The sequence below is a fragment of the Dermacentor andersoni genome, chromosome 4 (genome assembly GCF_023375885.2).
Source record: "Dermacentor andersoni chromosome 4, qqDerAnde1_hic_scaffold, whole genome shotgun sequence".
Lineage (NCBI taxonomy): Eukaryota > Metazoa > Arthropoda > Arachnida > Ixodida > Ixodidae > Dermacentor > Dermacentor andersoni.
In genome coordinates, this window is record NC_092817.1 from 169,933,420 (window position 1) to 169,960,894 (window position 27,475).

At 44.5% G+C, this 27,475-nt stretch overlaps 1 protein-coding gene across 1 annotated transcript; it reads left to right on the top strand.

Moving 5' to 3' along the window:
* Positions 1–802: 802 nt before the first annotated feature.
* Positions 803–25,768, top strand: LOC129386631 (uncharacterized). The gene is made up of 6 exons (XM_072287567.1): positions 803–1,078; positions 5,080–5,150; positions 12,253–12,379; positions 13,759–13,832; positions 17,974–18,115; positions 21,867–25,768. Exons 1-6 carry the CDS (start codon positions 957–959, stop codon positions 22,423–22,425), a joined length of 1,095 nt encoding a protein of 364 aa, XP_072143668.1. The 5' UTR covers positions 803–956; the 3' UTR covers positions 22,426–25,768.
* The last annotated feature ends 1,707 nt before the right edge of the window (positions 25,769–27,475 follow it).

The following is a 27,475-nucleotide window of genomic DNA, read 5'->3' on the forward strand; positions in this document are numbered from 1 at the left end:
AATTTGACACGCCTATAGAGCCTATGTTTCATGTTTTAATACTTGGTCCAAGTTAGATGAAACATCCTAAATAAGCGAGCTTAGGATAGACGAGGTGGCAGAATATTTTAGCGCTTTCATTATTGACGCAGCAGAAACTTGGAGGTCGCTTAAGCTTCGCCTTCAAGAGTGGAACGCCGTAGCTTTGAAAGATCCCTGACGGCTTCTCACGCTTCCAGGCAATGGAATTAGGTATCGTTCTGCAAGAAACTTATGCTGGTCCAGAGGCTAGCAGTGTTAGATGATTTTAATGCACCGAACTGTCAATGGTGACCAATTGAACGTGGAGCCAGCAAAGAAAGGAAAAAAAATGCAATCACAAACATGCACACTGGCTAAGCAACAAGTGCGGAAATGTACGCAACATCGTCTCCGCGCGTCCAAGCTACCCAAGACTGCAACGAACTTGAAAGACCTGGAACAAGCTGCGTCCGCTTTCAGAGAAGGACCTCGGGTACTGAACATTTATGTTCGCACGTTCGGTCGGCTTGCGTCCGTTATATGTATATTTGCTAATTGCGCCGCGCCTGCGATTATCTCACCCGGAAGCCATCGTTCTCCACATTAAGGAAAAAGAAGAATAACAAACACTTCATGTCTACGGTTCATGGCAGGCCGAGGGGTTTAATTAAACTTAGCTTGATGGCTTGGTCTAAATATAGTAAATATAGTAAATATAGCATGCACGAGTGGCGCACCTCTTCTAGAGTTCGAATATAAGCACTTTACCGTCGACATAGTGGCGCACTCTATGGTCTTTTTTTTTCCAGATTGGCTTTACGGCTTCATTCGAGTTGCCCCAATGACCAACGTCTTATTGGTTTCCTTTCATCATTGACAATGACTGCGCATGCGCGATCATTCAACAACGTTCTGCCTCAGAAAGACGCTAGTGCTCCAGAGCGTCAGCATCAGGCATGACTGAAGAAAGAAATGGTGGACCCATGCCTCATGCATTTACCTTCAGAGACGAAGCGACCCATATTACAAACCATAGTGACGCCAAGGGTTCTTCAACCATATGCGACGATTACACTACGTGAGTATTGCCGCTTGTACGTTTCATTGCATATTGTCACCCGTAAAAACAACCTGGAACACATGCTTCGACAGCTACAGATTTACGCCTGCAAAGTAGACGTTTTGAACGGCAACTTATAGGCAGCCCAGCTGCGGCTCTTTATGGTCATGGTAACGACAAGTCCCACTGCAGGATGTAGATATTTTTATCGAAGTATATATGTTTCGCTTGCGTGTGTTATCACCGCACCCCAGACCTGTAGCAGTAGCCCAGTGGTTGCGATGTTGCGCTGCTGAGCTCGACATCACGGATAACGTTCAAGGCGCAGTGGTCTATCACCAGTGATTGTGAAGTGCATTAAGGCTCGGATACTTGGATTTACGTGCACATTACAGAAACCAAGGCGGTGAAATTTAATTGTAAGATCCCTCCAAGACGCAGTAATGACGAGGTGTTGGTTTGTGAAAGGGAAAGACCAGGATAAAAATAATTATAACGCTACTTCACATTTGCTTTGGCGGTCGAGGGAGCATTCTCCAGGAGGCTGACTAAATAGCACAAATAAGGCACAATTTGCCGAAAACTGAAGAAATGTGTAATCCAGTGGGTACGTTTCTTACGGAATTGTTGATGTCGCTTGTTTTTCAGAAAATTTAACGGTTGAGATTTGAAGAAAAACGCCTCTTGGCCTTGAAATGAACTCTGCGTTTATTTTTACGGCATGTGCAGATTAATCGGAAAGTACTACACGGACATCGCGACGGCGGCTTCATTTTGGCGCAACTGCGAACAGTCGCGTTGGCAGAGTGTGCAAATCTAATCGGGAGGTTGCGAAAACAGTTCCTGACCGCAAATCTTAAGAATGTGGTCGCATACTTGAGAGCTGTTTCCGACGTGACTCGGTGACCGATTCGGCCGACTGGCGCCGCCCCTGCCGTAAAGCTAACCTGACGTAGCCTAAACTCGCCTAACGTTGCCTTACCTAACGCATAACCTTAAGCTTTCGTGCACCTTTCGCGCGCATTGCTCGTGGCGATGTCGTCGCGTCGCATGTAGAGCGAGCTATTTCCTATTCGTTGGCATTACGTCTTAGAGTTAAACATACGTATGAATGCTTCGTCATTTGGCGGTGTTTAAGTACTGAAAATGCTTGTTAAACAGAAAACACGCCTTTGTGCAAGCTGACACTGTTGCCACTAACACTTACCATTTAGTGGTTTCTTTGAAGGAATCATTTTGTTTGTTCGTGCATATTTAAAATGTATGTTCTTTTACCAGCGTCGGTCAGGACAACCGCATGAAGGCAGCTGAAGTAAACAATTGTGAGGAGGTTGTAACTTGCTGCGTTAGACTGAACATGTTGAAGAGCCATGAAACCCGCGTCGCAAACACCGCGCCATGGGAATTTAGATAAACACTGAAAGGCAAAGCAACACAGCATGTTAGGGGGGCGTGTAGTAGCAGGTGAATTTTACGTGCGCGCCACCAATAGCTGCTTTGCATTGGATTTGATAACTGCATTAGCACCCCTTCTTATAGCGGGCACGGTAACGAAGCCATTTATTGTTAATTATAAAGTAAAATAGTTTCCTTTTATTTCGTAGATGCAAGTGCCTAATAGATGTCAGGAATTTCATCTTTGTTGAATTAAATGAAACAGTGAGTCTTTTTTACTTAAGACAACAGCGTACTCAGATTTAGGCGCACGTTAAAGAACCCTAGGGGGTCAAAATTTCCGGAGACCCCAATACGCGTGTCTCATAATCAGAAAGTGGTTTTGGCACGTAAAACCCCATAATTTATTTATTTTTTTGCTTAAAAATGGTTTTCCTTTCTGAATCATTGTTCCATCTTTACACAGCCGCGCTTCAGTCGCTATCGCCCTGACGGGGACAATCTGTTCTGGACGACGTTTCTTGAGAAGCTTCGCGACCCATTTGGATCGACCTTGCAAACAACACATGAGGTCATAGAACCGGCAACGATTGCTAGTCGGGGGGATGTGTTCGTTAGTGCACCATCTGTTGAGCTTTCAGTTTGTTTATTATTCTTTAAAGATATATAACAGTTTGTTAATAGTATACATGCGAGGGTCCCAACGGTAAACGACTGCAGCGGGATCCTCGGTTAACAAGTAGATTGGTACAAGATAATTCTTTAAAACAGCAGTGTAAAATTATGCAATATATAAGTAAATAAAAAGTGAACGAAGTAGTGAAAGGGAATACATTCGATTTTTATACAAGGATTCATACATGAAAAAATATTGCACATTACCAATTTAAATTCTGATAACCTATTTAATAAATGAAGTACACACGTAATATACAAAGTAAGTTAATCAGGACAACTAGTTATACAATATGAAATTAAGTTCATATTTGAATGCATGCAAAGATGATGATTTAAGAGCTTTGGGTAAGTCATTCCACAGTTGAATGGCTGAGAAGGAGGACGTCATATTGCCACAATTCGTGTTAAATTTAGGTAAAAGAAAATTATGATTATGGGCAAACCTAGTGCTATTGGTATTTGTGAAGAACCTAGAGCCTGTTAATTGAAACGCGAGCTCTTTGTGAAGTAATTTAAGTAGAGTGATAAACAAATGAAATTTCAACAAACCCCATATGGCAAGAATGAAGTTAGCCTGAAGGAGCGGATCAGCATTAGAGTAAGAAGAATTGCTAGTAATATAATCATGCGATTGACCTGGTTCTGAGGAAGCATCGGGTTACCTTAACCACATGCAATGAGCGGCTCGTAGGGGGGGGGGGGGGGGGGGGGCTTTGCAGCGCAGAATAATCTTATTATCTAAAACTTGGTACTTTCCTAACTTGGCTCTAGCATCGTTTGTGGTTTTCTTATATTTCCTTATTGATATCATGGATATTCAAACTGCGGAAATGCGCCTTCTCAAGGCACTTGTTTGTGTCCTGCAAATGTGTCGATGTTTGTCAAAATAAAAGATTATGGATGCCAGCACTTCGTCTACGTCTGTCTACACTGTGCCTCTGTATTTGCGTTTTTTGTGCAGCAATGGCAAAACTAGAATACCAACATGTCCGAACTTGTATTCATGCAATTTATAATTATTTACGGTACTCGTTACCATTTGCTAAGAATTGCGAAAGCACGTCCCGTACAGTTAGTCTTTCTCAGCCTTCTATCTACAACTGCGTCTGCGTCTCCTTTATGCCACTATAATAATAAACTGGGTCTTTCGGAGAGACACCTGCGGGTGATAAATATGTAGGAAACTTAGCGTCTTCTTCAATGACATATTAATGCGCTGTATAGGTTTCGTTTCGTCCGACTTCGTCGTTCTGTGCTCAGACGTTCAAACTTAGACTTGCCTAAGAGACAACCGTTGGTTCAGTATTCTTCAGTGGAAGCCATTTTTGCCCGTAACTTCAAATATTATTTCGTGTGGGATACAGTGTTCTTAACACGGATGCGGAATCCGTCAGTTCTTGAATCCATATTGAAAACCCTAATGCCACCAAGCTGATAGCAAATCCCAACACGCACGTGCGAAAGAGCCTTTCCTTTCCGGACAGTTCGCGCTAACCTTTCCTTTCCTTTCAGCCTTAACCCATTTTGTTAAGAGAATGATTAAAACTGTTCCTGGCAGCCTAATATGAATCATGGTGCTAATTGTGACCCACGAATTATTTACGCTGTGACAAATGGAGAACGCTACTTATGTCGATGACTACAAACCCGTAAACAGACTCATTGTAGGTGAACCAAAAGCGTTGACACTCTTCGAGCTTGTCAATGAGGCGTTTCTACTAAGGTCGATCAGCTCCTTGCTCCACACGTAGCGCCCAGCGGGCCGTTCACCCAATGCCAGTCGGTAAGTGCGCGTTGAGATAAAAGGAAACATTACAGGTATCACGTTCGTCAACAAAATACCAATTTCGTTATGCCAAATTCTGTTTTGACGAAACATTGTTCAGATATATTCTGTCATACCTGGAAGCGAAGAGTCTGACTCCAATACATATGTATAATTCCAGGATTTGTGACGACTCCTTCGATGACCTATGGAACGCGTTGAACAGCCAGACCAATGCCACTGACGACAACGGTATGTACGACATGGCCTCCTACTGTCGGTAGCACTTGCGAAGACGCTTAACAACACACAGAGGAAATAACATTAACAACGATCACGAACACGGTGCACTTATTGCTAATAAGGACACCTTACCAGCGTCACCATGTCGGTTTCTGCTTGTGCAGCCTTAGTGTGAAATGCATGAAGATTAATTGAGTGCTAAGAACGATAGCACAAAAAATAATCAACGTGCCTCAAGTTTACGAATGAATTTATTTTCAAGGCAATGAATTCGTAACTGCATAGACATTTGACAATTTTTCTTGGATATGGCCTTGGAATGGGCATATAGTCGCGAGCCGTGCAATGCGTAGCCAGACAGCTCCGTGTTTATTCTACACGTTGTATGCTTGCTCGAACAGCCCGTCGTTAAAGGGCCCGTTACCAGGCAACATTGCCAATTTTGGATATGCACTTGAAGTAGTCAGCCGCCGTCGAGGAAACGGTTAGGAAGATATTTTTTTTCAAATCTATTCGGTATCGGAGACAATACACGTCAAGCTGTCCCGCTACTAGGAGAGAAGGTGACTGCTACTGCGGATACTCTCCCCCTCTCAATCCAATAGCGTCCATAAGCAGCGTTCCTTCCTCGCCCTCTCCCACAAAGGAGCCGAGGGCCTACGTGACGTTAACGTGACGAGCCCTGCATTCACATCATCATCATCATCATCATCTTCTTCTTCTTCTTCTTCTTCTTCTTCAGCCTGGTTACGCCCACTCCAGGGCACAGGCATCTCCCATACTTCTCCAATTACCCCGTCATATACTAATTGTGGCCATGTTGTCCCTGCAAACTTCATCTCATCCGCCCAACTAACTTTCTGCCGCCCCTGCTACGCTTCCCTTCCCTTGGAATCCAGTACGGAACCCTTAATGAACACCGGTTATCTTCCTTCCTCATTACATTTCCCGCCTATGTCCATTTCTTTTTCCTGATGTCAACTAAGATGTCATTAACTCGCGTTCGTTCCCTCACCCAATCTGCTCTTTTCTTATCCCTTAACTTTACACCCATCATTCTTCTTTCCATAGCTCGAGGCATCGTCCTCAATTTGAGCAGAACCCTTTTCGTAAGCGTCCAGGTTTCTGCCCCGTACGTGAATACTGGTAAGACACAGCTGTTATACAATTTACTCTTGAGGGATAATGGCCACCTGCTGCTCATGATCTGAGAATGCCTGCCGAACGCACTCCAGCCCATTCTTATTCTTCTGATCATTTCAGACTCATGATCCGGATCCGGATCCGGAAGGGTTGGTTATATTCCGCACATTTCTCTATCACCTGATTGATAGTGCGAATATGGTCTATTGTTGAGTATCCTTTACGGAATCCTGCCTGGTCCTTTGGTTGACAGAAGTCTAAGGTATTCCTGATTCTATTTGCGATTACCTTATTAAATACTTTGTAGGCAACGGACAGTAAGCTGATCGGTCTATAATTTTTCAAGTCTCTGGCGTCCCCTTTCTTATGGATTAGGATTATATTAGCGTTCTTCCAAGATTCCGGTACGTTCGAGGTCATGAGGCATTGTGTATATAAGGCGGCCAACCATTCTAGGACAGTGTTCCCACCATCCTTCAACAAATCTGCAGTTACCTGATCCTCCCCAGCTGCCTTCCCCCTTTGCGTAGCTCCCAAGGCGTTCTTTACCTCTTCCGGTGTTACATGTGGGATTTCAAGTTCCTCTAGACTATTCTCTCTCACCTTATCGTCGTGGGTGTTACTGGTACTGCATAAATCTCTATAAAACTCTTCAGCCACTTGAACTATCTCATCCATATTAGTAACGATATTGCCGGCTTTGTCTCTTAACGCACACATCTGATTCTTGCCTATTCCTAGTTTCTTCTGTACTGCTTTTAGGCTTCCTCCGTTCCTGAGAGCCTGTTCAATTCTATCCATATTATAGTTCCTTATGTCCGCTGTCTTACGCTGGTTGATTACCTTAGAAAGTTCTGCCAGTTCTATTCTAGCTGTAGGGCTAGAGGCTTTCATACATTGGCGTTTCTTGATTAGATCTTTCGTCTCCTGCGATAGCTTACTGGTTTCCTGTTTAACGGCGTTACCACCGACTTCTATTGCGCACTCCTTAATGATGCCCATAAGATTGTCGTTCATTGCTTCAACACCATGGTCCTCTTCCTGGGTTAAAGCCGAATACCTGTTCTGTAGCTTGATCCGGAATTCCTCTAGTTTCCCTCTTACCGCTAACTCATTGATTGGGTTCTTATGTACCAGTTTCTTCCGTTCCCTCCTCAAGTCAAGGCTAATTCGAGTTCTTACCATCCTATGATCACTGCAGCGCACCATGCCGAGCACGTCTACATCTTGTATGATGCCAGGGTTCGCGCAGAGTATAAAGTCGATTTCATTTCTAGTCTCACCATTCGGGCTCCTCCATGTCCACTTTCGGCTGATCCGCTTGCGGAAAAAGGTATTCATTATCCGCATATTATTCTGTTCTGCAAACTCTACTAATAACTCTCCTCTGCTATTCCTAGAGCCTATGCCATATTCCCCCACTGACTTGTCTCCGGCCTGCTTCTTGCCTACCCTGGCATTGAAATCGCCCATCAGTATACTGTATTTTGTTTTGACTTTACCCATCGCCGATTCCACGTCTTCATAGAAGCTTTCGACTTCCGGGTCATCATGACTAGATGTAGGGGCGTAGACCTGTATAACCTTCATTTTGTACCTCTTACTAAGTTTCACAACAAGACGTCCTCTCGTTAATGCTATAGAATTCCTGTATGTTACCAGCTATATTCTTATTAATCAGGAATCCGACTCCTAGTTCTCGTCTCTCTGCTAAGCCCCGGTAGCACAAGACGTGCCCGCTTTTTAGTACTGTATATGCTTCTTTTGGCCTCCTAACTTCACTGAGCCCTATTATATCCCATTTACTGCCCTCTAATTCTTCCAATAGCACTGCTAGACTCGCCTCACTAGATAACGTTCTAGCGTTAAACATTGCCAGGTTCATATTCCAATGGCGGCCTGTCCGGAGCCAGGCTTTCTTAGCACCCTCTGCAGCGTCGCAAGCCTGACCGCCACCGTGGTCAGTTGCTTCGCAGCTGCTGGGGACTGAGGGCCGGGGTTTGATTGTTGTGTTCATATAGGAGGTTGTGGCCAAGTACTGCGCCAGGGTGGCCAATCCTGCTCTGGTGAGAGAGTGCGTTACCGGTTCTGGTCCTCGGGATCAGGCCGCACTCCAGGCCTGTTTGTGCAATTTTCTCAACACACGGTTTTTTTTTCTGGTATTTTCCGGTAGAGAATTCTGCGGTCCGGGACTTGAATCACGGTCCTCTTGCACGGGAGGCGGATACTGTACCGTCCGCGCAGGAGTTAAATTTAAAATAAATTGTGGGCTTTAACGTGACAAAACCACTTTCTGATTATGAGGCACGCCGTAGTGGAGGACTCCGGAAATTTCGTCCACCTGGGGTTCTTTAACGTGCAACTAAATCTAAGTACACGGGTGTTTTCGCATTTCGCCCCGATCGAAATGCGGCCGCCGTGGCTGGGATCCGATCCCGCGACCTCGTGCTCAGCAGTCTAACACCATAGCCACTGAGTAACCACGGCGGGTCCCGCAGGAGTTGTACGCCTCATTTAATATACAGTGGTGCCCTATTTGATCAGTCAAGGTGTACCAATCTGAGCTCGGATATACCGGACGCATGGCACTCGGCTAGAGAACCTGGTATTTATGACCTGCACATGTCAGGTCATACATATATGAAGATATATATCTTTCTTTTTTTTAATTTAGTAGGGTTCCCGTACAGTGATAAAATAAAGGAAAAGACATTAAAAGAAAGAAAAAGGGGCGAAAAAAAAAGGAACATAACAGGCGATTTGAACTCGCGACCCTTCGATGTTGCCCGAAAAGATAGCTCAGTCGGTTGGTTCGTCAGGCCCCAGGCTAATTTCAAGCGCCACAGCTCCTGCTCCGAACCTCACACTTACGTGGAAAGTGACTCATGTTGTCCGGATAGTCGGTTGGAAGGCATACTTTCTTGAAAAAATGGCTGCCCGAGGAGAAGAGCGAACTCGAGCGGCTTTAGAGACAAGGAAAACTGCCTTAAAATATTTAGACTTGAGGGAAAGCTTCGTTAACAAACTATAACACGGCAATCAGAACTCGAATACGACGAGAGAGAGAGAGAGACAACGAGAGAAATTATTGAGACGTGGAAAATTTCCTTGAAATAAATATGGTTTGCGAGACAAATGCTTGTAAGTATTGAACCTCTTAAAAGATGAGGGGAAATTTGCGCTCACCGAGAGGGCATCGTCCGTACGAGACCACCACAAGGCACCTTACTGAGACGTGGGGAGCTTCGCGGCCGGAACGAAGCCTCCCTTCCCCGCCGGCCAAGAGGGGGAAACGCACTTTCCGATCGCTCAAGGTTGCGCGGACATAGTGTAACTCTAGCGTCTAGGAGAAGCTTAACCAGGTGCGATGGCGGCACGCATAGCGTGGGAAGCTAGCCACCAGAATAACAATCTCGAGGACTGCTGCTGACGAGGGCGAAATACCTTCGTGTAATTATAATAACCCTAATAGGATTACTTTCGAAAGAAAAAAGAAAAAAAAAGAAAAAAAAGAAAAAGAAACGGCCCAGAGGGCTATACTACGAGAGCTATGACTGATAGTTATCTCTATATATATATATATATGTATATTCATCTCATCTATGGGATTGTATGAGTGCGCTGTTGCTTTGTCTCTGCGTGTAGTAGTTGAGAGAGCCAGTTCAAGGGTGGAGAAGAAGGAAGGAAAGGAAAGCAAAAACTGCAGCGCCGTGGTTTTAAAGCGCACCCGTGGTAGAGAAACGGAAGGCGATATAAGCGTGCGTAGCCATGATACGCACACGACAAACTGCCTTAAAATATTTAGACTTGAGGGAAAGCTTCGGTAACAAATGATAACATGGCAAACAGCACTCGAATATAATTACAACCCTAATAATAATTGTAAATATTCATCTCATCTATGGGATCTAATGCGCGCCGTGTTGCTTTGTCTCTGCGTATAGTAGTTAAGAGAGCCAGTGTAAGGGTGGAGAAGGAGGAAGGGAAGGAAAGTCTATGAAGCAAAATTGCAGCGCCGTGTTTATATATATATATATATCGAACGAATTAGCGTGTTATGGGCTGTGCCGTTCCATGCAGTTGGTATCGCACAGTGCTATATTTTGTGAGAGCCTGACCTGACTGGCCCTCTCAACGTGCGGCTCCTTCAAGAGGATGGGCACAACTGTTTTGCAACTGTTTGCAGCAATGCAAATTGCAACTGTTTCCTGGCACTCAGCCGTTCGATAATTTGGAGACACGGTTGCCACCACCTCATTTGCGAACCACGCTTGTGTTTACAACAGCCACACTTGGTGAGGTGCCGTCTCGCAGCTTGAAAGAAAAACAGCCACATCAATCTCACTAGTAACCAGCTTACTTAATCTTACGCATCAATTTTAGACATCAATCTTACATATGCGCAGTGGGCGACCTATCATAAACAGTTTGATAGGTATCGAAGGCGTGCAGAGGGATGTAGAGGATTAAAGCCGTTTTGTTCGTAGTGATCTCTTAAAAATTGATTGCTTACTGTAAGTGCTTTCTTAGGAACTTAAGATACAGAAGTCGGTAAATGTATGCATCGGATTGCCAGGCTCTTTGAGGCTAGCCCACTTTTTGTTGAAGCATGCATCTATCCCATCAAGACAAATTGTTATTACTTTTTAAACCTGTCCGGCCCCCGTTTGCTTTGTTCATGAGCGGAACAGACTAAGTCTACTTATAATCACTTGAACAGGCCACGATATTATTGGCGCCATTCGTCCACTGTTTGCGAAAGAACTTTCAATTTCAAAAGGAAGCTTTATGATGGGGCCATTTCAGATTTTTCTATTCAAATGCATCTAAAATGCAAGTATACTTTTGGAAACCACTCTTAGAATGACATGAACCTTGTTCGTTGCATTTGAGAAATTCAAATTTCTTTAGGTTTGGGCAGGGAATCAATTTTTTAAGGCCTGCGTGCTATGCGACAATTGCCGGAAATTGGCAACTTTCAAAAAACTTGAAGCACAACGTCTGCAATTTAGTATCTGTTCTCCCAAAGGAGATATCACTGTTTGGGAAACTGCGTGTGTTAGAACATAAAAAGCGGCCAAGTTTAATTAATAAATTTACAAGTAAAAAACATTACAAATATGTTTACGTGCGTTTTCCAAAAGTAATAAGCACAACATTGTGGTATTTTCCGGAGTGATGCATATCATTTTGTCTAGGTTAGATATATTAGTAAATGAAGTTTCCAGAATGGTGATATCGTTTTTACAGAAGTACAAGCTTGATATCGTTTTTTTTTTATTTTGCCGCGTTCAATATTTTTATACACACGTTCACAGGCTAAGTAAAAGGTTACCTTGCCGCAGTCTCAACATTTTCTCATGTTCTTTCCAATTCAGTAAGCGCAATCCACGTTGGTGCAGGAAGGCGGCCGAGAAAAATTATCTCTGTTCCCACATATTTGGACAGGATCCACGGAGCTAAAGTTTCGTTTTCTGCACCACAAACTTAGAGGCTTTAGAATAACAAGAACGCGCCCTTATGTGTTAGGGAAAGTTTGGTGTGGGCGAAATACTGCTTATTATATTTATACCTTCCCCTGCCACGTTAGCGAAGCATGAAATTCACCTAATACTGCGAATTAGAGCCGCCAGACATATGACTCTTGTAGTACATTAAACAAAGCGCCCTGTCGCTTTTTGGTTAGAACACTATCGTGTTCTATTGTGCTGTATTCAGTATAGAGTATTTATTTCTAGAAAAATTCAAAATCACACAAATTCACTACGAAGTCCTTGCTTGCATTTAAGGCAGAAATTCGAGAGAGAAAAAAAGGACCGCATGCCCAACACTGCATCCAGGCTCCCCTACCACTAAAGCGCAAGTCTAAAGTTTTGCATGCTATTATTTCTTAGCGCGAAGTTTTCGTCCTCTATCAATGACCTCTGTACAGCAGTGACTGAACGCCTCTGTTCTGTCTGAACTACAGATGTCGCTCACGGCGGAAGCACCTGTTACCCGAATGTGGTGTCCAACAGCAGCGCCGATCACGCCTGGCCCAGTACAAGCCTCCCTGGCATGGAGAAAGCGCCGTCCATACCGGAAGACCTCGCGATGTGAGCCCACATTTCGAAATATTCCTCAACATAGAGCAACCCAAAGACGGCCCGAAATGCTGCCCGGGTGGAATTATGGCTGCACTCACTAACTTGTTCTGAGGAGGAGAGGAGCGCTGATGCCTGCAGCGCGCATCATCTCCGCTATTGTTCAGTGCCTGCAGCCCCTCAGAGGCGTCTGCGTCTGCAGGCCTTTCGTGTTTAACGACAACACGGAGACGAACACATGGGGGTCAGACCCTCCCACGTGAAGCCGTGCGCGGATTAGCAGTGTCCTGGCAATATGGGACCTAGTGGGTTGAGTCAATGCCGGGTGTTTGGACCTTTGTGGCACCTCGGTGGAGGCAACACACCTAGGCTTCAAGTCAGTAATCTCCTTTTAATGCCCCCTCTCCAACCTTTTTTTCTCTTACATTTTACATTTTTCCTGTTCTCAATTCGCCCATCGTCGCTTCTAACTTTTCATCAGGCTATGGTTAATAATCTTGTTTGTCGTAACCACCCTTGGTTATGCATATTGGTTTCTAGCTGAACTGTAGGACGGGTGCAAAGAGATCATCGTCCTGTCGCGTCTTCTCTCCTGAATGCAGGCATACACCTACGGCAGAACAACTTACCCTACTTCCCTGTGACCCTCGGAAAACAAGGCGCATCGATGATGCTTTTCAGTTCTTTGGCAACCGAAAGTGAAACGTTCCCAGATATCATGTAGTGCGCAGTGACAAGACATAAAAGTCAGTCTGAATGGTTTCACCTTTCCTGTACCAAATCTCTAACTCCTTAGGGCGAGGATATAAATTCAAGAAGACGGCTAGCAGTGATCTTCTGACCAAGGTAGAGTGAGCAGAGAAGTCCTTGGTATGCACGGGCTTCCCGCTCAGCCAGTGTTGTAGGTGGCCTGATTTGTGCTTCGGAAATCACGGGTAAAAGGGAGCGGCATCAAATAACGTTCACTTTGGGACAAGCACCTGTAGTCTCCTTTGCCGGTTCTCCTCACAAAGCCGTCGTTCTGACCGAGAGTGTTCGCAGTTGTTGGTTCAAGTATTGCTCGCGTTTTGGCACACGTGACACAATAAGTGTCTGATTAATAAGCGAATCATGATTGGAATATGCGATCTAATTACCTTGCTATATATGTAATACCTTCGCACTTCATCTCGGCAAAACACTTTTTTTTTATCTCGAACCCGGCAGTATATTGCATCGGATAAAACATCTGTGTACATGCTTATTTCAGGGAGCAAACGTTACAACAAGGAGACTTGCCCTCATGAGTTGCGTTCCCTTGTCGAAACGTTGGCTTCAGCCTCAATCTTCGTTCTACCACTGTTAACCATATCTGGCCTAGTGTTCATGTGAATATCTGTCTTGTGTTGTAGAATTGCTGAGAGCACCTGGGTTCACTTATGGAACACGCCGTGCTACCCGACCCTAGGCACACCAAGTGTCCACGGTAGGTGGGAGAATGTTTTTGGGCCGCTAGTATACGACGCCTCGCCTTTCAGGTGATTCAGGAAGCGCAAGCTTTTGTATACGACACATTTAAACACCATTGCCGCAGTCTCAGGAAATGGTTCCCCGCCATTCAATCTGCGCTGCACATTCTTCATTGTTTCGTATTCACAAAGTTACTCTTCTCGCATGCACTTAGGCTCCCGTGTGACAATATCTGGCAGGTTAATCGCTCCGCCGATGAAGCTACTCGCACGTGTACGATTCTGTACTTGACGCGAAGATGGCTAGGCAGATTATCAGCGAAAAATTCCTGACGCGAATTTAACCTGTAAGAAAGTAACATTTGTATTTAAGTAGATGTGGGAGAAAAAAAGGCAGAATGTAACATGCGTCAGAAGACATTTTTTCTGGCTGTACGACAGGTGGTAATCATAACTGCGAAAACGGTAGTTGCAGTTTGCTGTTCAAGATATCGCGTCGACTTCGCGTCGGAAAATGAAACAGGTGCAAAGCTCTTAAAACTTAGTCATTAGTAGAAATCATTTTTTTTTTTGGATGGGTATTGAAGTGGATAACTGTATCACAAATCAACGGGGCGGCGCTTCTTGTCCTAGGTTTAGACTGTACGGAAAAGTGCTGCAAAATAGCCGCAATTCAATGAAACTGAGAACAAAACACGCGTACAAAAACAACGCATAGCATTAAAGGTAATATCGGGGTGAAACAAACCGCGGACAGAAATGCGTATACGGGACAGTGCGCACTGTGCCGTCATCACCCTTGAGAGGAACGCACATCCGGCTTGACCGAATGCGCGATGATGCTCCCTCTATGCTGCGCTATTTTCGTTACTCTTCTCGTTATCTTTTATTTGAAAGCGAAAAAAAGTGACGGTGCAGTAGCGATGGCAGCGCAATCCGTAGCACATGCACCAGTGCTCGCGTTTCATTTGACACCGATATAGCGCATACCGCTTCGCGGCAGTGTGCGGCAATACTCTATGCGTCAATGTTCTAGCCCCAGTCTTTTTTTTTTCCTTTTTGCTTTCTCGCTTTCAAATAAGATTCAAAGAACCAACGACAAGATTGGAGTATGGAGTGAGTAGCACCTCGCAGTGCTGTCAAACCTGATGTCTGTGCCTTTCAATCGTGATGACTGAATGGCGCACGCTACACCGTTTGTTATGATTAGGCCATGCGCTCCGCTGTTCGCGCATGGCATAGCGCTGGTTGTAGTTATCATGACAGGCATATTATTTGTCCTAATATGTTTGGCGATGCCGTTAACATATTGAGTTGCGGATCCACAACAAAGCTATAAATCGACCATAAGTGTCATATCGCATGATTCGAAACAACGAATCATTTTATCATACTACGTGCGCACTTTGCTACCACAGTTTGTTTGTTTCTGCATGTAAGAAGAAATAAACGGTGGTGAAAGTTGAGGCGCTGGAAGATCCATGCCTCCAGCTACAATCTTTCACGCAAAGAAAAATCTGTAATATCTTTTTTTAGGAAGAGAACCAACTAGAAAATTTTGACAGGGTAATTTGCCATGCACGAAGAAATCTAAGGAACTAGAGAGACGAATAATGTACGTAAGTCCCTCTGCCTGAAACCTTCGCCAATATTTTGCTCATACGTCCGAATTACTCAAATAGTATTTAATAATCTTGTGACCCTTCCTCACTAATCTGAGTAGTCTTTGGGTGGCGAAGGCAATCTTACGCTCGAAACAATTTCACCCTCTCATGATGTTTTCAGTGCATTAACTTTACATATTCTCATACAGCGACAAAGAAATCGTTTTTGACAATAACCGCAGCTGGGAGTCAATATAATGCTCCGGTTCAAATCTGCAGTTGTGCTCTCCTGCGCAAACTTGTAACTTCGTCGCTTAAAAATATGTCTGCGCTTTTGTACACTAAGCCGAGTCGAAGGTTCGTCCATGCGGTATGCAAATAATGTGGCTTTTAAACCAACCAACTTTGTTGACAAACATGGCGCCTTGCTGCGAATATAGGTGGTGAGATGTGGTTTAGGAATTGCCCTTCATCCACGTTTTAGTTGTTGGTCTCATTCAAACTTTTCTTGCTTCCGTTAAGTCATTTTATTACTTAGCGTGCTTTTCTTCAATCTACAGTCGGTGAGGAACGAAGAATAAAGTCCAAGCTCCACCCACAAATACGTAGTTCACCTTTCCTTGCCCTCTGAAATATAGCCAGGCCAGCTGGAATCCACTCACCGCATAATGACTTTGCTCTGCTAATGTATGCTTACATAAATGCAAAGATAACAGAACACAAGCTCACTGTTTCAAGCAAAAATATTACCTCTGGCTGAGCGCTGAGGTCAAGATGTTCAGGTTTCGGTTCAGGTTTGCTTTCACTTTGCGGCAGGTAGGTATTTGAGTAGGTATAAGCAGGACAGGTAGTACGTTCTTGTCTCGAGGCGTTTAAGCCAAACAAACTTATTGCGTCACAGACAATCGACTCAAACATCTGCCTTCGAGCACAGCAGCCCAGTGGCCCATTTGACCATGATTTATACAAGAAAAAAAATCACACCGCGACTGCACGCATGCATCTATCGTTCAAAATCCACCCAGCTCTTTGAAACGTGTAGTGCGTGCTTCACATGCCGGTGTCTCCTCTTATTTGTTCTCGAGAGATGGCGTGTTTAGTCGAGTTTAGACTGCAGACTCAGTGATTTCGTAGTAGCAGCTGACGTTTCGCACAAACTATGCGACCTTGTAACGATTTTTTATTCGGTCCAGGTAAAACAGGTTCGAATATTTCAGTGCTTGAGCACAAGTGACGGCATCATTTTACCATAGTCCGAAAGATAAAAACATAAATGTACACTGTATATGATTGCATAACGCTAGTGCAGATTATTTGATACGTGCTTCTCTCGGTAAACGGCCGTTGAGCACTTCCGCAGAACTCAATAATCGGAATTGATAAAATGTGGTCGAATGACTGCAGAAAGCACGCAGATGAACCCCCTGATTTTCTTCAATGTGGTCGTTCTGCTGCTTTCGTCACACACTCAACCACTCAATTTTGGCGAAATGTAAGTTTTCGTGGAGCCCCAAACAATGCCAGGTGGCCAGGTACCGGCAAAATTTTTTGCGTCATGAGGATTCGTGCAGTGGGATGTATTTCCAGATTTTTTTAAGCAAATAAAATGACCACTGGGAATCTGAAGGCTGCCATGAATCCGTCCTTGGCATGACCAGACGCGCCAAGCCAAGCCAAAGTTTCGAAAGGAAACATTTTGCTCTACCCGCGTATAGCAGAGGTGTACAACAAACATATATGCGGGATTCTCTGAATGGGAGCATTGCAGTAGATTAAAAAATGGTTCTTTTACAACATGTAATTAATTCTCTGAATGGGAGCTTTGCAGTAGATTAAAAAAATTGTTTTTTTTCACAGCATGTAGGATAAGCCCTAATTTTTCTTCGCCAGGCTAATGACAGTTTACAATTTCATGGTGTTTTCACTGCCAAAAGGGGTCTGCTCATATGTCATATGGCGGATTTCTGCAGGTAGAAGGTGGAGGTTTTACTTTAAATTCACCCTCGGCCTAAGGCACAGTCAACACTCTTCCGAAAAGGTTTTGCATTTAGCGAGAAAAAGACTGCGAGATTGAGCAGTCAATACGAGTTGAACAAATTACGACAGAACCATGAGGTTCCCCTTCGTGAAATTTTTCATTAACAGCAGCAAAATAGTACCTAGCGATTGGTCCATGCCTGCATGTTCCAGCTTGTTGTACGACAAGCCACACCGATGGCTCATGCGGAATAGCCTATCAAAGAGCCAATATATTATCAAAACACAAGAAGCAAGCAAAGAAAAAAATCTGGCTTTGCAAGATCAACCAAGCTCTAGCATAGGCATCAAAGACCAAGCAATAAAACAATGAAAGGCCCCCAACACACAAACATGTCTTTTTCATATCATAATGTTCTGGCTTCCGGCTTTTCTTGCTTTCATTTAGAGAATCACTTCAGACTGCAGCAGTGCTGTCAGGGTTTATAAGCATGAAGGCTCTCCGAAAACTTCTTGCATCCGAAGCGTTTCTAACACGGAATGTCGCGCAGTGGGGAATCAGCACCTCTGATTTCAGAACACGCAGAGAAGACAGAAAACGGAAGCACCGACTACACGCTTCCGGTCTACAGCACCAGCGGCGGCAGCGGCGGTGAAGTGGCCAGTAAAAGCCACGCGGGCATTGACGAAGCATCGTGCATTTCGGGAAATGATGCTAGGTGAGTCAAACTTCTGTAAGAATTCATTTCAGTAGAACAACTCACTGAAACGACGCGCAACGCTGTCTATGGCTCGGTTATGCTTGCATCGACGAATTCGTGTGAGGGATTGAAGTTCTGATGCCTGAAACTCCGAATATCAGGTGTTGTTCTCACAATACGGTGCTGGCGTAAACAGGAAGCTTTAGCTCAGTCTCTACGAGATAGGTAGTACTTTCGAATAGAGGAACTGTCTTCCTCTGCAACCACCGCATCAACATTGGCTAAGCTTATAGCCCTTAAAAATGTGATATTGTGATGGAAGGAATCGCGTTTTCGATATACGCTACATATACTTAAGAAAAAATTGAGTCATCGATGTATCGAAATCACAACGTTATTTCAGCATTGAAAAAATTTTACCATTCTCTAAACTGCACCTAATAGCACATCTAAAGTGCGCGAAATTGATGTATTACACAACACTCTGAAATACCCTATTTTATGACGAGATCCTTAGAAATCCTCGCCCACATGGTAACGATATCACCCTTCTTTGGTTAAAAATTTGGCGATTTCAATACTTCTGCAAGTTCAAAACCTAAACCGAAATTTTGATTAATGCTGTTCTTGGTATATAACTTTCAATAAGATGCAATTAATTTTGTTTGAAAGCATGTGAAATGTAATAATGAACTTTGTTCCTGAGCCTGGATGGATTGTCTGAAAACGTTACTGCCGTTGCTGTGGGCAGTTATTCACTTGCCCTTAATTTTATTCGATCTTTTTGTGTGTGTGATTTATTCACCCAGTTCTTATTTACTTATTACCTAACCCGGTCCAGATACCGGCCCAGCAGGTATTAGAAATGACTTAGAAACTAGGCTACGTAAGTTCAACCGCACCATAACATTGCGTCAGCCATATGAAACACAATAACAATAATAAATAGACGGAAACCAATCAATATCTTCTTAACGGCACAATAACGAACATAGTTCATTCTCAGCTTAGCGTACCTGTTTCGCATTATTATTATTATTATTATTATTATTTGTTGTGAAGCTATATACGCAATTAACAGGAAAGGGAAAGTGAGGAGCAGGCTGGCAAATGCCACCGGAAGGGGCACAACGCCTGCCTACCCGTCAGAAGGGAGATGAGAGCAACACAGAAATTGAAGATAGGAAGGAGGGGAGGAAAGAGGAAAGGAAGAGCAAGAGGACAAATCTAAAGACTAAAGTTGAACACAGTACAGATCACACAGAGTGGGGCCGGTCACTGAAGGTCACGCTACTACAGAATGTCAAATAAAATACTTTGGACGCTACAAACGTGAACCTAAGTTACTTAACTCTAGAAAAGTAAGTAGAGCGCGATGAGCCTGATCACGTTTAGACGCACGACGCACGACCACTGGGGTATAAACATTCGTCGAGTGTCGTACACCGCAGGCCAAGGAGACTATAGTTTTGCACTAGGGGCATGCGCTGCGCACTGAAAGCGGGACCCTCAAATATAAGGTGCTTAAGTGTCTCGCAGTAGCCACCAGACGCACACAATGGCCAGGCCACACGTCCTTGTCTGTGTAAGCGTGCGGGCACGTTCACGCAGCCAACCCTCTGCTTGAGTAGTTGTGCTCTAGCGCGACGAGGCAAGCCTCGACCGGAAACACGGGGCGGGGACGTTCCATTTGCGACGCGCTGGTCTGGATGCTGCTTGAGTACGTGACGACGAACCAACAGACGAACGCCATCAAGCTTGCAAAAAATTTCTGTGCAGTCAGTTGTTATGAGCGCAAGTTGAAGCGGGCCAATCAGCCTCTTCCTTTCCGGCGATTCATACGTGTGAAGGCGTCCATTGAGCAACGAGAGATACCCCACGGGATGAAATTTTGCTCGTAGAGTCAGTAATGCTGCGCACAAGTGGACAATCAATCTCACTGCGTTGTAACCTGCTCAGGGCAGCACGGGAGTCCGTAAAGATGGCAACCTTCCAAGTAGTTAACTCCTCTTGCACGTATTTTAGCGCAACATTAAGCACTGCAAGCTCTGCAGTTGTTGACGATGTTGGATGGGGTATTTGAAAGATACGCCCTATTTGAGTTGTAGGGTAGAAAAAAGCTGCAGAAGCGCCTTGACCGTCGCAGTGTACAGATGCATATGTTAATACTTCAAGATAATCTGGAACCTTTTTGAACATCTGAGACTCAGCCAATTGGAATGTGGCCGAAACAGGCATATCAGAATTTGTGTGCATGTCTGGGATTGTGAGGTAAATGGGGAATACATGTTTCGTGATATCTTTTGGAGGCGGAGGCGTAACTGAAGCAGCATGTTCAGAAATGCCAGCGATATTCATAAATAATACCGCCATTTTTCGCATGCGAGATAACGGGCGGTGAATGAGACGATCAAGGAGCGATTGACCATTCGATGCGCGGTGCAGACACTCAATATGATATAGGGCTCTCCGGACTACTTACAGCCTCAGTTATAACTGATGCGCTTCAGTGAGTAATGAAATAGATTGCGCCTCGCGAGGTAATCCAAGCATTAGTCGAAGGGCAACGTGATGATCTCGCTCCAGTTTGGCCATGAAACTAGGTGGTGTATTCAAGACTGGTAATGCGTACATCATTCCTGAGAGCAACAGACTGGATAAGAGGCATACGCTAGGTACTTGTGTATGTATCTTATCATGCCAGTTTTTTTTTTTTTTAATTTGTGCTCAAAACGGTAGAAAAGATGTCGTTCAAACAATGCCAAACTCAATGCTTGCCAGGTTCATAAGTTTGCGGAGAAAAACTTCACGGCCACAAAATCAAAAGTACGAGAGAAATACAGGCTATTTATGTTACATTTACGAAGATTCCAATGAGCGTTGTAATCTACATCTTTACAAGGAGATAAAAAAAACTCGTCAGAAAGGATATTTAATCAATTGTGCATGCCAACTGATGTATTTAACGTATTTTTGCTCACTGCATATGAAGGAATGGATTATGGCCATGTCGTTTGATCGATGCCTTCGTCAAGAGCGCTTTAATGTTCGAATGCGTTTCATATGATAAACAGCTTTGTATAATGACTGCGGAAACATTTGAGCCCGGAAGTTCTTCATATACGATGTATACAGATTGAGTTATGACATATTGTGTCCGCCGTGGAGTCAGACCACCTAAATTTGTCAGAGCTAACGTGAATAGCATAGTGCACATTTGAAGCATTTCCAATTATATCACGGTTCGCAACGTACAAGGGCTCATAAAAAACGCCGGCCTGTTTTAGTTCAGGCAATACAGTCTCTCAATGCCTAATGTCTCATTTCCGAGGACACATTTATGAACTTTTGCGTGAACACTCCTTGTTAGCCTGTTCAAGATGCGAAAGTATTTTTATTGCTTAGGGCGTGCAAGTTTCATAACTAACCATCATTTACAGACAGTACTACTCGCCTGCACCGGCTAAATAAAGAATATAAATGATGTATTAAAAAACACTTTTGTACTACTTGCCACTTGAACGAAGGTAGTTTTGTTTTCGAGTTTACCCGGACAGGCCTCCAAAAGCACCAGTGTTTCATTTTTTCCATTGTAGAGGCCAAATCCAGCACTAAATAGAAATGTAGCAAGTTAGCGCTCAGGTTGAGCAAGCAGCCTTGAGATAAACGGGTGATTTAGTTTGTCAAAATCCCCATTGGCCAACATGTGTTTAGGTCGCTCCGTAATAAGAGTCGGCCAGTTTGAGCTGCTTTGTTCGTCTATTTGCAGGAATGCTGCTGGAACGGGAGGAAGAGAACAGCAAGTGTCCTGCGATGTGTGCGGCAATGTTTCTAGCAGACGGGATGCCTTACACGGGCACACCAACAAACACAGGGACGACACAGCCTACATTTGCAAAGCATGTGATCAATCGTCTGTTAAGGGGTCTAAGTTTGTAGAACATTCCCTGAAGCGTACAGGTGGGAACTACAAATGCAAAACATGTGGTAAATTCTTCCGCCGGGCTGATCATCTAGCTGTACATAGCCGCACGCATACAGGCGAGAAACCTTACAAATGCCGAATATGTGACAAAACTTTCCGGCAGTCTCAGCATCGAGGTAACCATGAACGCCGACATGTAGATGAGAAACCCTTCAAATGCCAGATATGTCATAAATCGTTCCGGCTATGTAGTGATCTGGATATCCATAAGCGCACGCATACAGGCGAGAAACGCTATAAATGCAGAACATGTGATAAATCGTTCACGCACCACTCGAATTTTTATAGACATCGACGGACTCACTCAGATGAGAAACCACCATGTGTGGGAAAAATGTACTAAACGACACAGAAGTAAACAAGCTGCACTCAACAGACGTCTCAGCTCGCGATGTCGAGACGGCGGTTTCGTTCGCGAAATATGTGATCGATCCTCCAAGTCCAAATAAGGCCTCAGTCATCGCCGTCGAAGAATGCACGAGGATGAAATGCAGTATCAGTGTAGGCAGCTGCGGCTTTTGTTTTCCAGAGTAACACTCGACGTACATCTGTGCCAGAAAATTGCCTACACTTATTGTGGAGATTCATTTGGAGACATGGCTCAACTGATGAGACCCCTCGTGACGCATACAGGTGGGCAGTCATAACAGTGTGATCGGTGCGCACGTAAATGACCCGCGACTTGTGCGTAGGAACGTGAGAGTGAAGCCATGCAGGAAAACAACGCTGACATTCTCCCATAGCAGTGGTGAGAAACTAGATGAATGCATCGTGTGCAGAGAGCGACTTCTTACGTCACTTAACACGGCTGAGTGAAATGTGCGATGTAAACGACGCCATCTGGTTTTTCGAAATTACGAGACAAGACGTCACCGCCAGAAATATTTGGCGTGCTTCAATGTTCAAGTACACTGCAGATCATGGCCAGCGCTCGCTTGCTTGCAGAACTACGTTGTTTGCCAATGTAGCTTTCTCAAACTAATTTCAAGACAAAGCCTAATGGGCTGCAAGCTTCTGTTTTATGTAACTAGACGGTAGAACTGAAAGCATGAGCTCCTTGACCCCTCGTTTAATTAGAGGAACTATTCCCGCGAACGTTTTGACAGTGCACTGGTAAACAAGCTTTGATCAGTCTTCATAGCGATTTGTCACTTAGAATTCAAGGCAACGTCACTCATTAGGTAGCATTTGAAAAAGGATGCACTGAATTCGTGTCAACGAATAAGTAATTTGTGCCACTAATCGAGGTCCGACGGCCCTGTTGCCTGCCAGAGACAGGACTTGCAGATGCTTTTACAATATACTGTCACGTTGTACCCGTAGGAAAATTTATTTCCTTCAAATTTTGTTGAATATTGACTGTTAATGTTGTCTGTTTGGCTCTTGTATTCATGTAGAAAATCTCGGTTCTGTATGTTAATCTAAGCTGATGACATAATTGTGACTATTAAATTCAAATAGTTTGGAGCGCCACTATATGATATTTGCTCCCACTACGAAGATTTTTAGTTCTTGTTTTGTTTTGCTTGAACATCTGTAAGTTTTAAGAGGCAGTTCTTTTATCTACTCGGACGTCGTCTGCTTTGACTTGCCGTGCTCTAAAATTACAGCTTTAGAAACTTTTTAGTCTGATGTGACAAACGTATTTGTGCGAGCGATGACAAGTGAGGTATAGTTTTTAGTGGTATTACTGACACGCGTACTTATGTGTTTTTCCTGTGAACGCATTTCACCGGATAACAAATGTTTAGTTACCGCTCCGCGCACGACGCGCCTACATGTGTCAGAACATTCTCGATCCTTTTCACCAATTCTATCTTTTGTCTATGGTATAAAAAAACATTTTCTATTCATATACCACGCGCGAGCACCAGCTATTAAGGTAGAATTTTCGATGAGGACGTGCTTAAAATATCAACACTTACCTCGAACAAAACCGTATTTTATGTCCGGTTCAGCATGGTTTTCGCAAAGGCTCATCCACAGTAATTCAACTAATCGGATCTCCAGTGGCCTAGACAAGCAAAACCAAACCAACCTTCCTCAATTTTTCAAACGCATTTGATTGCGTTTCACGTCAGAAACTAATGTTAAAATTTGAGCACACTTTGGAGAAGGAACTAATTGGCGAAAGCATAAATACTACTTAACTAACCGGAGACAACTCGTGCAGTTTAACCATTCCAATTCTAAACTAACTCAGGTTACCTTTGGTGTGCCCAAAGGCAACGTTCTAGCACCTATACTATATTTAGTTTATATTTATGACTAGCTCACTGACATTCCCGTCAAAATAACTCTTCGCTGAAGATTGTATACTGTATGAAGGAATTACTTCGTCAGATGACCATGTAATTCTTAACAGTGCACTGAAATTAGTATCTGCGTGTTGTACGAAGTTGCAAGTGACTCTCAAATTATAACATCTGTTCTTTTGTGAGTAACAGGTAAACACCTTGTATAGGAGTTCCCTTACACTATAAATGATCACCCCATAACAGCAGTCACCGAGCTCGAGTATCTCAGTCTAACGCTAACGTATGACTTTAGGTGAAACTCCCGAGTTGATCACATTACCTGAACGGTGCAAAGTCGACTTTTCTTTCTTAAGTGGCGCCTACGCCAAACACCACGCGAAATTAAATTACTATCTTACGATGCACTCCTGAGATCAACCCTAGAAACGCTATCTCAGCTTGGTTTCCGTCGACTAAACAATTAAGTTAACATGATAGAAAGAGTGCAAAGAAAAGCAATCAGATTCTTCTTCAACAAATGTGGACTTACATATTCTCCAAGTGTTCTACTAAAGATTGCCGGAATACTAAAAATTGAAAATGAAACCACACTCGCACGGTTAACATTACTCCACACGTTAGTTCGTAAGTTAAACGTTTATAGTTCCAAGTGCATTACCATCGCAAACACCCTAATAACACTACTTAAAAATTCGTACACCCTACACTAATATTGTTTTCAAACTGACTGTTTTATATACTCTTTTTTTTTCTCTAGCCATAAGGCAGTCGAATGGTTTACCTCCCTTTATCACAAATAGTTTGTTGCTTACGTATTTTTCGTCACTTGAAAATAACTTACTGAGTTCTCAGCTATGAAATTTAATTTTTGCGTGACTTCTTTATTTGATGATACTGCGCTCAATTGCTAGCCTTGTTTCCAACGTTTTTGTAGATACTGCTAGAATGGATCAATATAAATATTTAACCCTTTATATTTCCCACTTTAATAATGCTGATTATTATACGTTTGCTATTCAGATTATATATTCCTATCTCGTACTTTCTTGCATTTTTACGACGACTTTAGGATGTTTATTGTTTGACCTTGCTCCCCTCCTGCAATAAGCTCTTATGGGATTGGCAGAATGTTCTCAAAAAAGAAAGCATGACATGATAATCAGTCTCAGAACGCCGGAGGAAAAACGACAAAAAGCCCTCGTTGCCCGGGCCGAAAGGTCGCTCCTCGTGAGGGGCCATCCTAGGACTCGGGCCTGCCAGATAACTGAGCAGAATCTCAATAAAGTTGTTACCACCACCAGTCCGATGCTCGTTAGCCGCAAATCACTTTTTGGACGATCGACGCATGTGATCGGCACTATCCTTCTGCCCGAGTGTAGCGTGTCTCCTGGTTCACGCCCGCCCAATAATAAAGAGTGTGATGTCTAACTTTTCTTGCTTTGTATCGTTCCCCGTCACCACATTGTCACGTCTTCGTAGAGGTGCTTCGTTTTGACCGGATACAAAAACGGCGTAAGCGTCGTCGTGGGGTGGAGAGGTAAAGCCGCACGCCGGCTCAGTCTGTCGCCAAAGTATACGGACGTCTGCCCGAGAAGAGTAGGAACATCACTGCGCGAGGCCAGGTTTGACCGCATTGTGCGGAGACGCTCACGCCGAGTCGTAGCTGAGTATTCATTGCTCTAACCGATGTGATGTGTCGGATCGCGGCAACGCTAACCACAACGAGACGGTGAACGCGGCGGCGCGAGGACTAACCAACCGTGCCGCTGCTACTACAGCCGACCCGTCGTGGTGGTGGGAAACCAAGGACAAAGTGACTTCCTATAACGAAATTGTGAAATGGTACCGACTAGAGCGAAGGACTATGCCGCCACCTCATCCGGGCTTGACCCGTAAGGAGGCGGTTTTATATCGACAACTTCAATCGGTGTCATTATTCCGCCCGGTGCCGATGAGGCACGTGTGTCCAAGTGTTTATGAAAGTGATCTGTGTTGTGTGTGCCGAAAGGAAAGAGCCACTGCAGCTCACATCCTTTGGGACTGTGCTAAGAATCCGCATGAAGCTGCAACAATAACAACGATCCCGCCGCGGCTCGAGGCCGCAACGAGATGCTATGACCAAGATGTCCAAACCCAGGCCGTCCAGCAGATCTCGGTGGCCCTCGAAAGGCAACGACCGAGCGAAACCGGAGGGAGGCTGCCACCCCAAAAGAGGGGCAGGCGCGGTCGACCAAAGGGAATAGTGCGGCCGCGGCCGACGTAGAGGCGCCACACGCCGCGAAGACGTCATGGCCGCGTCACGGTAACGCCTCCCTAACGGGAAGGCTAACCGTTCTGCAGGCGTTCACAACAAAGTTTCCTCACTCACTCTAACCGATCATCCGAGAAGCTGCCGATAGGATTATAGCGAAGAAAAAGTGGTGCTTCTCTGGCGCGAAGGAAGTTGACATTCTTCCGCAAGAAAGATGTTTTGGTCAACAGGCCAGTAGTGTTAAACACGCTTAATAGCACTTGACCGTCAATGGTGATCACTTGTTAGCAGTCAACAAAAGAACCGATGAAAAACACGCACACTGGCAAAGAAATGAGGGAAAGGACGCATCAACATCGCCACCGCGCGATCATGCTGCCCTCGATTGCAACGCCCCTTCAAAGACTTTAAGAAACCGCCTCCCGTTTCAGAGGAGAAGCTCCGGAACTGAATATATATGTACAAGGGCGAATCGGAAAGTCCCTGCCCCTATTGGCCTCGAGCTCCACCACTGGAAAAGCTGGCGCCACCGTGGCCGTGACGTACTATTAGGGCTCATTCACACCGGCGACTGACAGTGGTCGCGCGACCAAGTTGGTCGCAAAGCGACCAGTCGCAAATGGTCGCAAACGGTCGCCTTTCTTGAAAAGCGACCATTTTGGGCCAGTCGCTCTCTGCGCGATTTTTCGGTCGCGCGACCGTGGTCGCAAAAACTGATAAACCAATCAGCGGCGCACCGGAAGTGATCTTTCGTGTGTCTACATCCGGCCTCCTCCGGCGTCGCGTTCAAATTCCGCGTAGATTCCGAGAGTTCTCGCTGAGAACGATAATCTCCGGGATTGCGACTTGCGGGTCGCGCTCAGCCGGGCTTGCTGGTGTGAACA